We start from the raw sequence: 16856 nt of genomic DNA on the forward strand, positions 1-16856 counted from the left end.
TCACCTTATTTGCATCCCACACTTGCTTATGGATCCCTCTCATCTTGGCTTATTATAGTCCTGTGAAACAAACAGTCAAAACAAAATAAATTGAGAATAAAATAAGTTGAGAATATTTCACATTTTTGTCTCTGTTGATAAAATTGTATAAAATGGTGTCAAAAACAGCAGACTAATCAAACAAACTTCACAGCATGGAGCTGTTATTTGAGGCTTTTTTTTTCTAAGTGATGGCAGGGGGTTGTAGTTTCAGACATTACTATTTTTAGTGCAGCAGAGCTGTTGCTTTGTTCTTGAAGAGAAAATCGATTTCAAAACTGTCCCTGCTAAAGCAGTATCCTTTCCTTTAGTATAATTTGTAGCACAGCACATCTTAGTATTGGGTGCTGGTTGATATGTGTGAAGATATATGTGTTTGCTTCCCCGATGCTGTCCATCATATCTCGTGTTTTTATATCTATGCTGTCTATGTTCAGCATACGTCTCTTTTATTTCTTAGGTAGTCATCTGCATATGATCAGACATCACTCAATTTGCATTTAGAAAAGGAAAAAGCTGTACCAATTACATCAACTTTCATCGAGCTCAAACGCCTGTCTGTTTCTGAAATGTTTGTGGTAGTGTCAGCCAATACTTGAAAAAAGCACTTGTAACACACTTTGTGACATTTTCCCTCATTGACATTTTTCTGACTTTTTCAAGAACCACTCAACATTTTGCAGGTCTTCACTGGACAGAGGAAGAGGTGTAGAGAGTTGAGTAATACTCTTGTCTCTGTCACAAGAAGATGCAGCCATAAATAAGTAAAATCAAGAACCCAGAGATGAGCTGCAAGATTGGAGGCCTCAGCTCACCTAAAAATATCAGTGATAATCTATTATTCATGCTTGGTATTCATTCCCTACCCACTGACAGATATGAGCGGTTATGACAGGGGGCCCTGGGCTTCAGATGTGCCTTACAGGCACGGTCTCAGCATCTTTCTGATATGCTGTCCTGGTCACCTGATCATCTCTGTATTGATCCATTAACCGCTTCCTCATGCTAGTAGACATGTTGGAGTGCTATTTCTGATGTTTCCCACCACAAAAAGCTGCATAGGTGCCACTGAATAAAGCATCTGCCACTGCATTAAACGTCTCGACTCTCCACCATGACACATAATACAAGAGACTGCCAAGGCCCAGCAGTGGATGCTGACTAGAATAGTAAACAGGGACTTTGTCCGCGGAACAATTTGGGCAAAGATTGATAGCTGGCTTATAATAGCAAGGCAGAAGCCATTTGCTTCATTTACAGGCTTGCACTTTTATGATTTTATTTATAACTAACTCTTTTATTAACGTTAGGCCATTAGTGTCAGAAAAGCTGTTGTTTTTTTCTCAGTGTTCTCTGTCTCAGCATTGTATATTTGGAGAGTTAAATATTCACATTGAAGCCTCCTTATTTTACACCGTACTGGGTAACATACAGGCAGGGGAAGATAGGACTGCAGTGACATGCTTGTATTTGCGTCAAGGTTTACCCTGTAATCAAGTCATTTGCATAGGTAATGATGTTTTTGTTGCTTCTGCGGGGGTGGTACCATTTATTAACCCTGATCATTCAAAGTTCTTTCTTTTTTAAAGTCTGGCATGCATTTTTTATTTTGTCTGAAATACTACTGAGCAGTGTAGTTTTCCTCACAATTGCATGCTGGCAAAGGGGGGTGTTTGTTTCATTTTTTGACAAATTTATACAGTGTGACAGCTGTTAGTTGCTTTTTGTGACATTTTTTTCTTACCAAAGGTTGCTGGGTTTCATTAAAAGTAATTCGCTTTGCAGCGCTACACACCCACCTCCCTGCAATGGGCAGTTTGTAGAAAATTGAAACAGAATATTTCATGAAACACTGCTGTGATTAGCTGTAAGTATAACTAGCCCTAATATAAAAAAACATATCTAACAGAAAACTCACTCAATAAGAAGAGTTAGATATGTAATTATTTCCTGTTTTGACTCCAAATGGAGTCACTTTAGAACAGCTTGTTTGAATGGTGCACGATGGTGGTGCACGTCATGCTGAAAAGTAAGTGAAGTGGTGATGGGTATCTGCTTCGTGCATTAACATTACATACATCACATCAATGGCAATATCCACCTCAAGTCTGGGATAGACCAAAGCTGTTTTCTCATACAAACTCCAAACTGTGTCAGGAATGTTCACACCTACGGGGCGAAAGATGGCACCTGCAGAGGAGGTGCAGGAGGCAGGAAGTGACGCAGATTATATCAAGGTCAAGTAGCCAGTTTATATTTTGGTCACAATTAGTCTCTTGCAGTTTGTCTGAAATTTGTCTGATGAGTTCAGCTTCAGCCCTTACCGACAGACGTTCCCGAATCTTGTCATCTCTCCAGTTGGACATTTTTATTCCCGTCTTTATATAAATGACCCTTCCTCTTTATCCTGGGATGTTTATTGTCTTCTGGTTTTAAGCAAGTCGTATGGTAGAAACGTCATCAACATTCCCACTCGCTCGCTGTGAATTCCCCAGACAATAGAGTGTCCAGGGATGATGTTTTTCTTCATGTTGACACAGAAGTTAGCGTCACCCTGGTTCCAAGACAAATAAAAGCTTCAAAGTTCACATGTGGGGTATTTGATAACATTTTTTATGTTGTAGAACGAAGTGTTAGAGTCACTGAAGCTTGTGTTTACCACTGACTTTATCCAGTCTAACCAAAAACCCATTCAAAAAACCCATGGACTTCGAGACGAGGATCCAGAGCTTCAGAAATGCTAACTCATTTCTGTGTTTTAGGACTCATTCCTGCAGCAGTCTTTTACATGTTGTATTTGCACATGGGCCTGGAAGGACATCACACCGACTTTTTGCTAGGGACCTGGCAGGATTAAGTCCGGTTAATGTCCGAGCCAACTGATTCGGACATTTGCATCCTCACATATAGCTCCTTGGGGTAATGTCTATAATTTCAGGTTTGCAGTGCATGTGTTATCCATAATACTCCCTCTTAAAAAAACATAAACTAGAGATGGTTTCCTGCTGAATTCATTTTTCACCGCATGTCCTCACTTTGCCCTCTGAGGATGATGTATGATAAACCGGGGTTTGGAGATATTCTGAAGTCCCATTCAACTTTGTGAATCCTCTTGGACTAGTGAAATCTCATACGGAGGGGAAGTTTCTGCGGCGCATGCTTCACGCTTCCTTTGCTGCTCTTTCTTTCTGTTCTATTTGATGTCAATATTTAAATCATTTGTCTTGACAGCGAGGAATCATCTCCCCATGTGGTTCACAGAGGCAGGAAGGAGATAGTTCCACTTTCACAGCTCCATCTGAAGAAAATGTGGATGATTGCCTCTTCAAACAAGACTCTAAAATAAACTGTCGGCATGAATGATTAATCGTAGACAGCCAGGCCAGAGCTGGGTTAACTTTAGTAGTAATTCTATGTAAATGCATCCAGATAGATCTTTGGGTATGAGCTCACGGATTCAGAGCAGTATCTCCTTGCTTGTTTACAGTGCAGTGGTGGACAGCCAAGGTCTTCTGAAGGGGACACGGCCTAATTAACATAAAACTGGGTTTCTGGGGACCAGGATAGTGTGGGGTGAATGATCTTGCCTCTGGTAAGGACATGTTGAGGTCAGCCACTAACACACCAGTGTTAATTGTTTCCAGTACGTGGCAGTGTTTAAGACCCAAATGTATTAAAAATAGCCATGCTCTAATGAAGAAGTGGCAGCAAGGCATTTGTTAGGGGACCATTTTTTGCAAACGACTACAGAAACGATGGCTGACCATGAGTTTGGCCTTGCTAATGACATGGGCAAGACTCGACAGGGGAGACATGATACAGCAAGGTCTCAACTCATCAGTTCAGTAAGATTAGGGGGTGAATTTGGATGACTTCCCACTATTGATTGGTGGGGACTGATGATCAGATCTAATTTATGCAGCTTCTGGAGACCTGATGTCAGTCTGGAAATCTGTCAAGGTCTTGATAACCAGCCAAGCAAGTCTTGCAATCTGCAGTCCTATTATTTCCCTCTCTTGCATTCTGTAATGGAAAAGATAAATCCTCTTTTTTTAATTAGAGCAAAAGCAAAGTAAAGCTTCCTTATCTCATTATCCTTCCATTCTGGATAGAGAAATCCTTAGAGACATTGTGGGAGGTGTTAGGTTGCTCTGGTTCTGTTATGGCAGTTTGTTGTTATTGTGTACAGTATTTTCTTTGATAACAACCGTACTTACTGTATGTTTTTTTGTTTTACCTTACTGTTGATGAAGTGTTTGTAACTGTGTTGGTCTTCTCTTTCCCATGCAGCCATGCGTGTGTAATTCGTGGACAAGTACTGACCTCAGATGGAACACCACTGGTTGGCGTCAACATCAGTTTCATCAACAACCCGTCCTATGGTTACACAATCACCAGGCAGGATGGAAGGTAAGAGCCCTCAGCGTTACATTGACACACACACGCACACGCCACAAAAAGGGATGCAATCCAAATGCCAAGAGCTGCTGCCTAAATATGCTGTACAGAGATGTGACAATGATATTTATATTATTGTCAAATCGTGTTGTTTAGCTGTGCTGAATTCTAATGATGGAAGGGGGGGAAAAAAAACAGTTGCCACTGCAAACTGTGCCGCCATTGATCTGCTTTGTGCTTTCATTTGGTCCAATTTTGGAGTTCTCGGCTCAATTCCCAGAGAAATCAAACAAAGCCCTTCTGGTATACTCATAAGTTATGCTTCAGTAGCAGCAGGGAGGGGAAAGAATAAAATATGCCAATTCAAAGCAGCTCACTGGGGCTATGAAACATAGTGCAGATGGACATTATTTATTTGACAAAGGAAGATTTAGGGAATTAATTTAAGTTTAAGCCACCTGCAATTAATTTGCTTTGCATCTGCCTTCCTTCTTGTTGTAGCTTAATAGTACTTGTTTTGCCATTGATGTCATGGGTGACAATCCTGATCTGTACAACGAGTTGTGTGTGTTTCTAAAATCTGTTTTCATAAAGTTACACAAATGCACAGATTGACAGTGATCATTACCACCATCATCTTCAGACAACTCCCCATAACCTCTGCCTCTGCAAGACACAGGAAAGCTTGTCAATAAACACATCTCCTAGCTTCTTGTATCATTATACCACCACTAGAACCGCTTTGGAGGAAGTGTTGAAGTGTTCTAATGAAACAAGTTGAAAAAGTCCCTGCTTGGCTTTCTTTGAGCAACTCTATGCCAGCTGCTTTGGCACCAGTTTGGTTTCTCAGAGAAATCCGAATAAAAACCTCAGACTGGTTTCGCTGTGTTTCTTGGAGTGAAAGAAAAAAGCCTGAGAGAAAAAAACATTGTCTTTATAATTTCTGTTCTTTTCTAAATATATTTTTGGATCAGATTGCACATACATAAGCCTCTTTTCCACTCAAAAAAAAAAAACAACTAACATCCACTGTCATCTAGATTTTTTAATGTAAGGGGAATGGTTATAATCGACATTCAAACGCAGGTCAGATTATCCTGGTAAGACCACCCTGATGACGTGAGCTCAACAATAGTAGAGTAAACACAGCAATAAGTGAAGTTTTATCAGTAATGGAGTTGAGATCAAGAGATTAAGAGTAAGAGTAAGAGTAAGACGATGCACTTGCGGAATTCTCAGGAGAAAAAGACTTTTTTTGCCATTTTTCTGACTGGATTTGGCAAAAGCTTTATTTCTTAACTGGTTCTATTGGTGATGAAAAAGACACTCTCTGGTACAAATCCAATTTTTATTGTTGTTCTGCCACTGATTGTTGTCAATGAGGATCACTTCACATGCAAATGGAAAATATAAATAAATGATATTTTTTAGACCGTTGCTGTCTAACATGGTTTTACTAGGCTAGAGTCAAATGACTATGCAGTAGACATAAGTATTTATCAACTCTGGCTCTGATCGGCATTGATGGTAACACAACAACCGGGTGAACACGTTAATTGTAGCCCCTCAACATGCGGAATGCATCAACATGCTGACATAAATTACGTCCACCTCCATCTAAGCAGAGCTTAATCATCAGTCCAAATGCAAAGAGTTTGAAAGGGAGACTGTATAAGTAAGAGTTATATGAAAAGAAGTAACCACCAAGTTTTCACAGGTCTCTGTCCATGTTCCTTCCTACTGTTTATGTGGTTTTTGACATGGCCTTGAATGTATGTCAAATGTAACACACCAAAAAAAAAACAAAACACTTACATAAAGGCATATTCATCTGCTGCAGAGTCGTGTACACAGCTCTGCTCCACTGACAATAGAAAAGGAGTCTATAGTCTATTTTTTTAGCAGGTTTACCCATGTTTTAAAAACATGTACATGCACTAATTTTAATGAAAAAGGAGTAACACAGTACACACTCACAACCTCCCATTCCTCTGCATCTCTCATAGTAGGCAGTGTTAGTAAGGCGTTGTGGCAAAACGAGCCTCTCTATCACAGCACAGCATGAATTGGTGTTTGCTCTCCGAGCCCCACTTCCTCCCGACACTTTTATCAGTCACTGACACTCTAAAGACCCACTTCTTTGCCACAGGTTGGATCTTGATCATTCTTCCTTTTCCTCATTCCCTCCATCTTCTTGTCAGTCTCCTCTTTTCCCCAAGTTTTACAAAAATCTCTCATCTCCACCTCATCATCTTCACCTTCCTAACTTATTTCATCTGCTCTCCATCCCTTCACGCTAGTCCTCCTCCAATCTCCCACTGCCCTTAAGCCTTTCCTTTCTCTGCACAGCTCTTTCACTTATTTCCTGTACTTTCCTTGAGCCCAGGTCTCATGTCCTCTCCGCTGCACCGGCTTCCCTCATCTCTATCCTTTTCCCCCATTTATGCGTGTCCCGTTTTTCTCGTGCATCACTCTGTTTTTCCTTCGCAAAGCTCTATAGTCTTTTTTCCCTTCCAGCATATGTGTAAACACTACTCCATCTCCGAGGTTCCCCTGTAAACATGCCCAGTCTCCTGCAACTCCCCTGCAATCACTGTAAACTGGCTCAGTGCAGCGTGAAATCAGAAATGCACCTGTTCAACCACTTAGAAATGGGAAAGCTGTCTCAACTCATTTTTATGATGTGTTCTTTATTGTCCAAGGGCTTAGTTTTTAAATTACCTTTTCCACTATCTTGAAAAGTTTTCTGGCCTAACAAAAGAGGTTAGCCTAGTTTCTTTACCGCTGTGTAGCCATTTTCTGACTGGCTGAGCATTGAGACACACTTGTTCCCATTTACGCTTTTCTCCAATAATGAGTAAAAGGCTGATGTGGATTACAGTCCATTGCTCTATTACCTGCTAGTGCTTCTATAGAAGGACTACTTGGCAATTTGTAAACAGATCATCATTATGTTCCAAGATTGCACTATATTATGGCCACATCTCCAAAGTACTATTTTAACTGATTTGCATTTATTACAAACTATTATTTATAGGTTTGGTTATACATTTTATATTATTATTTTTTATATCTTTGTTCATGCTCTATATCATTAAAAATGGGGGTTACCCTCAATTGAATTCCCAAGTTTTAAATACATGTATAAAGTTAAGAAAAAGTGAAGTACTTTTAATTATTATTATAGTTACTGTTATTTTTTTTTAATGTTTTTGGGGTTGATTTTTACATATGGCACCATCATAAAAGTGGACACCAATGTGTTTTGTTTTTACTACGGTTTATAAGTGAATGCAGACACTAAAGTTAAGGCCACATGAATAATCGAGGTCCTAGTTGGTGAGTAAATCATTTTCACCTACTTCAAATTTAGATAATGTGCCTACCTCACCATACAATCATTACTCTCTTACAAAACTTGCATCTTTGGGTGTTTTTCTTCTCTTTTTGTCTTTTTTCTATTTATGGCCCCTAAAATGTCTGACCTCACTATACAGATGTATCAGTGTAAAGTTTGCCACTTGAGAGGTGTTTTCACCTTCCAAAATGTCTGTACAGTTTCCTAAAGTCTGAGATTGAATGACACACCAGACAAGCTAGATTAGCTATGTCACCAATACAAACCCATTTGCTTTCTAATACAGGAACAGATATTGACAGGGGAATAGACGTTAATAAAACGCTATAAAAAAAAAAAAAATCTAAAACCTACAGTGCAGGGCGGACTTGTCAGCACACAGAGCAGAGTTAGCAATAACATAGTCATTGTAGATTGTGCAGTTTTTTGATTGATCATACCCTGGAGCTTCCTTTCACTATCTCCAAAAACATAATTGTAGTAGATGTTATTATATGTTTCATAATTTGAAAGAGGGTATTTATACGCACATCATGTAGGTGCAAGGCTATCAAAAAACAGCTCACATGAGGAAAAAGGTAACGCCTGCACACTTACTCCATGCCACACAAGTTTATTGAAGACGTTTGGATCCTACTTGGATCTTGACCTGACGAATAGCCAGGTAGGATTGAAACATCATCTTCAATTATTATATATTATATTATATGTTTCACAACCATAAATGCTGTTTCGGACACTGCCAGTTAGCATTCAAACTAACAAGGTAACAACTTAAATAAAAGATGCTAACTACACTTACCATTCTGATATGTTTGCTAGTCGCCAGTTTTGTTGCACAACAGACTCCTCACCTGACTCTGTGTCTGCCTGAAGCTCAGACATGCATTACTGAATCCTTCCAATGTTTCCTCTTATGCTGTTTTGATGCACATTGCCTAGCGCAAACAGCACTGAAAAAAGGGGAAAGGAACAACCTACTAAAAGATTTAATATCATGTACTGCCCAGTTTATTGCAAGCATACATTGGCTAACAAATGATTGCATATAATTTGCTTGAGCCGTGCCAAGTTCATTGGCAGGGTTAACTCTTTGAGCTTGATGCATTCCCCGAGGGCACAAGCAAGCAAGGCTATTGTAGGTAGCTTAATAAATTTAGTCACATGGCTCAAGGCTGTTGTCCTGATTGATAACAGTCAGTGAATCCCTTCATCGATTGGCCACACTGCCCATGGGTATCTGTACAGAAGTGTTTTAAGCGTGCATAGCCTTAGCCTGCCAGGTGTCTTGCAGGCTGACCGGCTGCAGCTGCATGGCCACTGATGAATCATGGCAGCACAATGATACGACTACCGCAGCCCCCTTCAGCTCTGCAGCCTCTGCACTGGTGGACAGACTCACATGCAGCCAAGGGCAAAACACCAAGGGCGGAACAAACCTTTGTTTATTGCCACAGCCAATCAGATGTTTACCCTCAAGAGAAGTTAGACAAAGCAGATTTATGTAGTAGCTTAAATCAAGAGGGAGGTTACCTAGTTTGGAAGCAACTATTTGGAACTGCTTCTTTATCTGTAATTTGGCGAGGATGCTCCCCATGTGAGAATGAGTTCCTGTCCCCTGGGCCTGTAGGTGACCAGGTGCTAATTGGCTCTTAGAGAGAAGTGACAAGAGCTGCAGAAATCCAGTGCAGGTGCAAGCATGTTGTTGTCACCATGCAGCCGTTATAGATGATGAAATCGCCAGCCTGTTTACTGAGACCCACTCAGGTCAGACCAGAGGCACAGGCCCTTAAATGCAACAGTAGATGGGATTGCATTGCAGGGCTTTTAGACTGATGTTGGAGTGGACAGCCTTCATCCGAGGGATCGATAGCGAAGTGGCGGCTGCCTCCATCCTGCAGCACAAATTTCTCTCTCACACACAGATAAATGTGAGCACAGGAGCAGTGCATTGCACACGCATGGGGGTGAAACAGTCATGCCTGAACTTACAGCATTCATCCACTATTTTCCATTCCTCACATAAAATCTACAGATTATGACATTAATTAAGAGCTTCTAACACTGTGATTAATCATCCTATTGTATTTTCAGCCTGTGTGTGCCAGAAAGATAAAGCTAAATAGTGAAAAAGCATCATTCCTTCCCAGCCTTCATTTATTAAAACATGGAATTTATTCCTGTTTGATCTGTTATAACAACACTTAATTAGAAAATAGTCATTACAGTCAAATAAAATTGTTGCATGGTTTAATCCTCAACACACAACAGATTACATGCATGCTAATGGGAATTTTCACAGTATTTATTTGAAAAATATATAATCCTCTATCTTCACTGTATGAGAGTCACATCCATCCTTTCTGACATTGTGCACTTCTCTGTTGCAGTTTTGACTTGGTGACCAATGGGGGCATAGCCATAGCCCTGCACTTTGAGCGCGCTCCATTCATCACCCAGGAGCACACTCTCTGGTTGCCATGGGGACGCTTCTTTGTCATGGATACCATTGTCATGCGGCATGAGGAGAATGACATCCCTAGCTGTGACCTTAGCAGCTTCACCAGACCGAGCCCTGTGGTGTCTCCGGCTCCACTCACAGCATTCGCTGGCTCCTGCACTGAAAGGCGGACTGTCGTCCCCGAAATCCAGGTGACCACTCCTCACCCTACCCTCTTCTCTGCCTTGCAGGTTGTGATCCACATGGGTCTCTCCCCTCCAAATGATTCATGGCACACATCTTGGAGAGACCCTGAAGACTATTCATCAAGTGCAAGTGTAATAGTAACTCTGGCTCATGGCAGAGCTGTGATCCTATCTCTCTGGTGTAATTGGTCTGTGGAGCTTGGGCGATTTACAATGTGCATTGTACTGCATCACTGCAGAGTGATGATGATTACCTCACACACAGAAAACAGCCTGGACATTTTTAATTTCTCCTGGGTTGAAGTATCCCAAATTAAACATACAAGTACCACCAGAAAGGATTTGCTTTTATATTTCATGACTGTGATTTTTTTTCAAATCTGTGTCTTGCATGGTCTTGTTTGCACAGGTGGCTACTGTATATCTAGCAGGCATCTCTGTGCACCTCTCTAATTACTTAGTCTCTGACTTTGCTTCCAAAGATTTATGGCATATCAGTGAATTTAGTATGCAGTCCAGTCTATTTATAGTCCCCTTGTCATTGCTATTCCTTGAGCAAAATGCAGGGACATAATTCAATTTACACGTCCTTATAGAAGGAAAAATCTGATCAATTAACCAAGCATGGCCACACTTTTTGAACATTTAAAAAGAAGCACATCATAAATGACATGTCCTTTGACCAATGTCGCTTTGGATAGTTGTTCTAATTGTTACTTTACATCTTGTTCTGTACTGTCGAGACAGGCGACAAGAGGTCACTTAATTAGAGCAGAGAGAAGCTGGTCAACCAAACCACTGCTGTCGACCCTGTGATCCTAAATACGAACAATGTACAATGAGTGCCAACCTACTGTTGTGTCATTGAAAGGTTACGGGTCTGACCTCAGTGGAATCTCCCAAAACCTCAGCGTTGTCTCTCACTAAACCAACTTTTATTACTCGATACATTATTAAACTGTGCAGGCTCGGAGCCCAAGGGCATTCAAGCGATGCCATTTTCATATGGACTGCAGGGAAGACTATTGTCCTAATGAAGGACTTGCTATTATTAATTCAATTATGAAAATACTCAATGGAGTACATAATGAAGAAATCCTTCATTGGATTCCCTGTAACGCATGATTATAATTGTCCTCTAATTGATGTCTCTAATCTTCCCATGGGTCCATATATTTGGTTGGAGGCAAGGCTATGAAAAATACATGACAAAGGTTGAAGTAGCCACAAACCCAAGGAAAAACAAATTGATAATTTGCGTGAAATAAAGGACATGCAGAGGCGTGTTAACAATCCTACCTTAAACACAGAAGAAAATAGATTTCTAATCCCTTTAATATTTACAATTCCTGTCAGCTAGCCTAAGGATTTGTGTTTGCTTTCTGTCATTTATAATCTTTCTTTTTTTGTCTGTAGTCTCTGCAGGAGGAAGTGCCCATACCAGGGACAGATATGAAACTCGGCTATTTAAGCAGCAGGACTCCAGGTTACAAGTCAATACTGAGGGTGACCCTCACCCACTCCACAATCCCTTTTAACTTGATGAAGGTGCACCTCATGGTGGCTGTGGAAGGCAGGCTCTTCAGAAAGTGGTTTCCTGCAGCCCCAAACCTTGCATATGACTTTGTGTGGGACAAGGCTGACGTCTACAGCCAGAAGGTCTACGGACTGTCAGAAGCTTTTGGTAGGTGATCAAGTATATATTGCACGTTATTCATATTTTTATTTTTAATCCAGAACATGTGTGGCTCATTAATTCTACTTTTATCTTCGCTTCTCTCCTTAGTATCTGTGGGTTTTGAATATGAGTCATGTCCAGATCTTATTCTCTGGGAGAAGAGGACTGCTGTTCTACAGGGCTACGAAACCACTGCCTCCAAACTGGGAGGATGGACTATAGACAAGCACCATGCTTTAAATATCCAGAGTGGTGAGTCAAGTAATCCCTTTTTAAATTGCTATTCTAAAGCACTCTTTTATTGAAACACCTACTCAAAAAAAATTTTCATACTCAAAGAAGTCTTAATTTTGACACATTATGTATTCATTTTTTTAAATCATCATGAGGTAATGCACTTGTGTGCTAATGCAGTTTTCAGTTTTTCTTGGAATTAGTTTCTATGATTAAAAAGAAGATACCGTAGAGCAGACCACTTATGTACATTAGTATAAGCAAAATTACAAATCAAAATACACTTAGCCCTTCCCAAGTCCATTTCCACTCTATGCTCCAATAACAGAACCTTGGTCTACTTTCCCCTTTCCTGTCAGATTGCTATGTGCAAGCTACACATTTTAAAGATGGTTAAAAGGTGTAGCTATGACTGTCATTGTCTGTACAGACACAGGAAATTCTAAATAGTCGCATTCTAGTTTGGCTAATAATAGTAAAATGCTCAGGCCCCTATGAGAGCAGTTCAGTCTTGCAGCAAATTTTCCCAGTGGCCACTTGTGGTATTGCAGCAAAAAAAAAATCCCTTGCCGCCCAAAAAGTATTTTACCTTTAAAACCACCATTGTAAAAGAGATGTTAGTAAAACTGTTATCAGGATGCCTCAAATTGCAAAAAAATTCAGTTATATTTTTTTAGTCATAGTGGTTTTATCATCACAATGTAAAATCTATAAGCTGACAGGGAACTTGCAGGTGGGGCTAGCAAGAGAAATACTCCTACACATATTCAATGGGCAGCATGCCGCGCTGCACCTTTGGTCCAGTATCTAGGTATTATTAAAATCTATAGAAACACTGGGCTATGTAGCTAGCTTCTGAAAGTTAAGAAACTTGGGGTTTTTTGCTTAATAGTACTATCACTGTTTTTCAGCTGTTTCTGGAGGGGGTAAAAGAGCGTAATCAGACAGATATGATCTTATAATGTGTTGATATCAAAAATTAAGCTAGCACATAAAAAGGAGTGGCAAAAGAAAGAGCAAGCATTAAGTTTATGTGTAATATAGTGTTGCATTGTTTTAAATCTGCTCACATACATCCACAAAACGTTCACTACACTTCAAAACGATTTGGGGTGCTAGGCGGGAAAGGAGACCATGCCCACTTAGGAGAGCGGTAGTGTGTACCATTTTAGTAAATAAGTTGTTGGAACTAACAATTGTTTAATTTGTTCTACACTGAATACAAGCATGTCATTAAACCCTTTCAAACATGAGCAAACTGGCTTGTTTTCTTTCAAAAACATGGGAAGAAGACAATGAGAAACATAAGTACCCTAAAAATAAGTAGGTCAATAAATAAATGAAAATTACAAAAAAAGGGTAAAAGAAAGTAAAACAAACGGAAAAAAAGGCAAACAGACTTGGAAAAACCTAGAAAATATTTTTTTTTTATTTCTATAACATAATTTTAAATATGTAATTATTATAATTATAATATAGTTTCAGCCCAGCTTTTTTTATTTTTTCCATAGACATTTTTTCCTAGATTTTTCTTTTTTAAATAATTTTCTTAATCCATTTATGATTTGCAAATTGTGGATTTCTCACCAAGATGCATATGGTTTGGGTTTGCTTTGCTTTAAAAAAAAAAAAGAAATTAAACCTTGTTAGGTATCAATATAAAACTTTTTTCTAACTTAACATTTTGTGGTGTAAGTCTCTAGTTTGCTGCTCCTTATCACATTTCTGCATGTGCACAAGCCTGCAGATAAGTTCCACCATATCCACCCAGTGCATTAGATGATGCTTTTAGTGTGATGCTGAATTGTCCTCCCTGCCTGTAGCATTTCAAGGTTTTTTCAATTCAGCAGTGTCATGTAGCCTTAGATAGATCTGACTTTTTTTTATTACCACTGTCCATTTTTAGGTGAGGGGGGTCAATTTTATTATTGCCAGCAAATTACTCCTGAAAGGCAGGAATGGGAGTCGAAAGAGAAAAACCTAGGGCAGCTGTCACTAGCTGGGCTTCACAGTCTGTTTGTGTCTACATGGGCTCATCTGAGGAGATGAGGAATACTTATATGAAAAGTGCTCAGGAAGGTGGCACTTTGATATGTCACACTAGACCTGCTGAGTCCGAATGTGCTTGTCTGGGGGAGGCACAGAGCTGCTACTTGCCCCTCACCTCCTCCACTGCCAGTTCTTCCACCCCTTCCTCTCCTTTGGCACCTCCATGTCTTGTTCATGCCCAGCATTTTTAAAATCATCCCTAATTTAATTGCTGTCAGTCTGCTACTCCCAGCAGCAGCAGCCCCTAAGATTAAATCAAGTCCCAGGAAGGAGATGCTTGGCTGATCTTTACTGATAGACCAAATGTTGTGCCGCTTAAAGAACTCAGGTCACCAAGTACCATCAGAGGCAGACAAACTGCTGCAGACATGCAGATGCTGAATTTCAAATATGATTATATTGATTGGGCAGCAGGAACATCTTTACATTTACATATTTGAACATTTTCCAAGAGTGGATTGGCAACACTAATGGAAACATAGAGTGCATGTGTGTGTGGGTGCATGCACGAAAGCCTGCACATGAACTGTACTAACACAGCTCAATTTTTTTTCACGCGCAAAGCCAGCAGAGTTAGAAAGGCAGGCACAACGCCACTTTTAATCGAGGCAAGTCAGTTTCTTGCGATTGTGCCTGCGTGATTATTCTCTAGCTCCAAAAGATTCCACTTGTGCCAAGGGCTTTTTGGTCCCCATTTTGGCGTGAAATTGTGCCTGTGTTTCCATGCACCAAGACCACCTCTTATTGCAAACACAGGCACACAGAGCAATTTTAATGGCTTCAGTTAGCGGAGGTGCGTCCTATTCCAAATATCAGAATCATGTCTGTGTGTTGACTTTAACCTAAATTTGAAAATGTCACCTAATACACATTTTAAACTGCATTGAAGGGTCTAAAGCTGGGGTGACGCATGAATACGCCAATTCACGTAACGTGTGTCGACGCGTCACACCGTTTCACACAGCGTGCGGCATGAGAGCGTGTTGTATTTTGTTTTGGCGCTCCTGTATCAAGTCAGAGCGTGAACACTGCTCGCCCGAGCAGCGCTTGTCAGGCGTGTCTGAGCTGTGTGTCAGCTGCAGCACATCTAGAGAAACGGTGGCTTGCCGTTTTTTTACTCGTGTAGAGTAACTGTTTTGTTACTCCTCCTGAAAATGTCTTGTATTTTACATTGTTTTATTTATCTTGTTGTTTGATTGCTAAATGCAGATTGCACTACATTCCTTTAACTTGAGTGGAACAAGCTCTTGCATTAATTTTATTTTGGAGAGACTTTATATCAGACTGTAAAACACAGATTACCAAGACTGGGCTGTTTTTTGGGGGAGGGATAATGCCCTGCAGTGTATGACAAGTTTTAAAAGGTTATTTTTGGTAAATTTGTTGTTATATTAATCGTGTAATAAAAAAATAATAGTTACATCAATAAAAAAAACAATCAGTAGATTTATCGGTTGATTGAAAAAATAATCAATAGATTAATCAATGAAAAAATAATCGTTAGGTGCAGCCCTAGAAGGATCATAATCTCAGTTGGGAGACCTCAGCTGACCAAGTTATCATCGATAATGTTTTAGCAGGCAGTTGCCTACATAGACACAGCAGAAACACAGCAACATGAGCATCCTGTTTTAATCATTTTTCTCACCATTTCTTAACTACACTGCATGTTATTGCACACACATCAAGAAGCACGGGCATCTCAATTAATCACTTAAATGTTATTAAATGGAATTTGCAAACATCAGTATACATAACCCTTTATGCATCTCTGCACATACACACCAGACTGTTTATGTGTAGATTTCTGCAAGCTTGAGCTCCTTCGTGTAAATATTGCAACATTTTTTATTTAAGCAAAACTCCAAACACTTTGTCTTCTGTATAATCTTATTAAATTTCTGTTGTGTGAACAGGATTAATTGGGAGCTAATTAGCTAATGCAGTAATGTGAATTGCATGGACAATTTGCTGGAGTGGAACTGATAAACTGTATGTGTGTGTAAACATACCTAAATGTGACTAATTAGGTGCAACCTCTGTAATCACTGGTGTAAAAAGCACAGTCAACAGTTACTAATGGGAACACATTTAATATTTTTGTTGTAGTATTCTAACTGTATCAATATAATTTTCTTAGGTCTGTGTACGTCATTAGATGGGATTTAAAGTGTATCTTCGAATGTAAATCACACTTGAAATGAGACAACATCTGTTGTTGGTAACATATTCTGGAGGCTATATATTCATTATTGGGCTGTTGTTTAAGAAAGCCTCTCAAAGATAGATTTGGATTTTTTTCGGAGCAACTGGCCTGAATGCACTTTCGGGCATATTAATAAACACTCTGCTGCTTACAAAGAAGATTAGAGAGGCTGGTTTAACTGCCTGTTGTTTAAAGTCGAGATGAAATGAAAAATGTCTTTTTAACTCTTTAAGATCACATCTCCAGGC

General features: G+C 39.8%; 1 protein-coding gene across 11 annotated transcripts in view; it reads left to right on the plus strand.

Annotated features, from left to right (window-relative positions):
* tenm4 (teneurin transmembrane protein 4) overlaps window positions 1-16856 on the plus strand; it is a 269283-nt gene that overhangs the window by 200532 nt on the left and 51895 nt on the right. For all 11 annotated transcript variants that reach the window (XM_088079182.1, XM_088079181.1, XM_088079183.1 and 8 more), the window contains 4 exons: window positions 4330-4449; window positions 10186-10447; window positions 11858-12125; window positions 12228-12371. In XM_088079182.1, coding sequence (XP_087935308.1) covers window positions 4330-4449; window positions 10186-10447; window positions 11858-12125; window positions 12228-12371 — 794 coding nt within the window. The remainder of the gene's footprint in view (window positions 1-4329; window positions 4450-10185; window positions 10448-11857; window positions 12126-12227; window positions 12372-16856) is intronic.

This window comes from Plectropomus leopardus, chromosome 6, assembly GCF_026936395.1.
Source record: "Plectropomus leopardus strain MGB_pleo_1.0 chromosome 6, ASM2693639v1, whole genome shotgun sequence".
NCBI lineage: Eukaryota > Metazoa > Chordata > Actinopteri > Perciformes > Serranidae > Plectropomus > Plectropomus leopardus.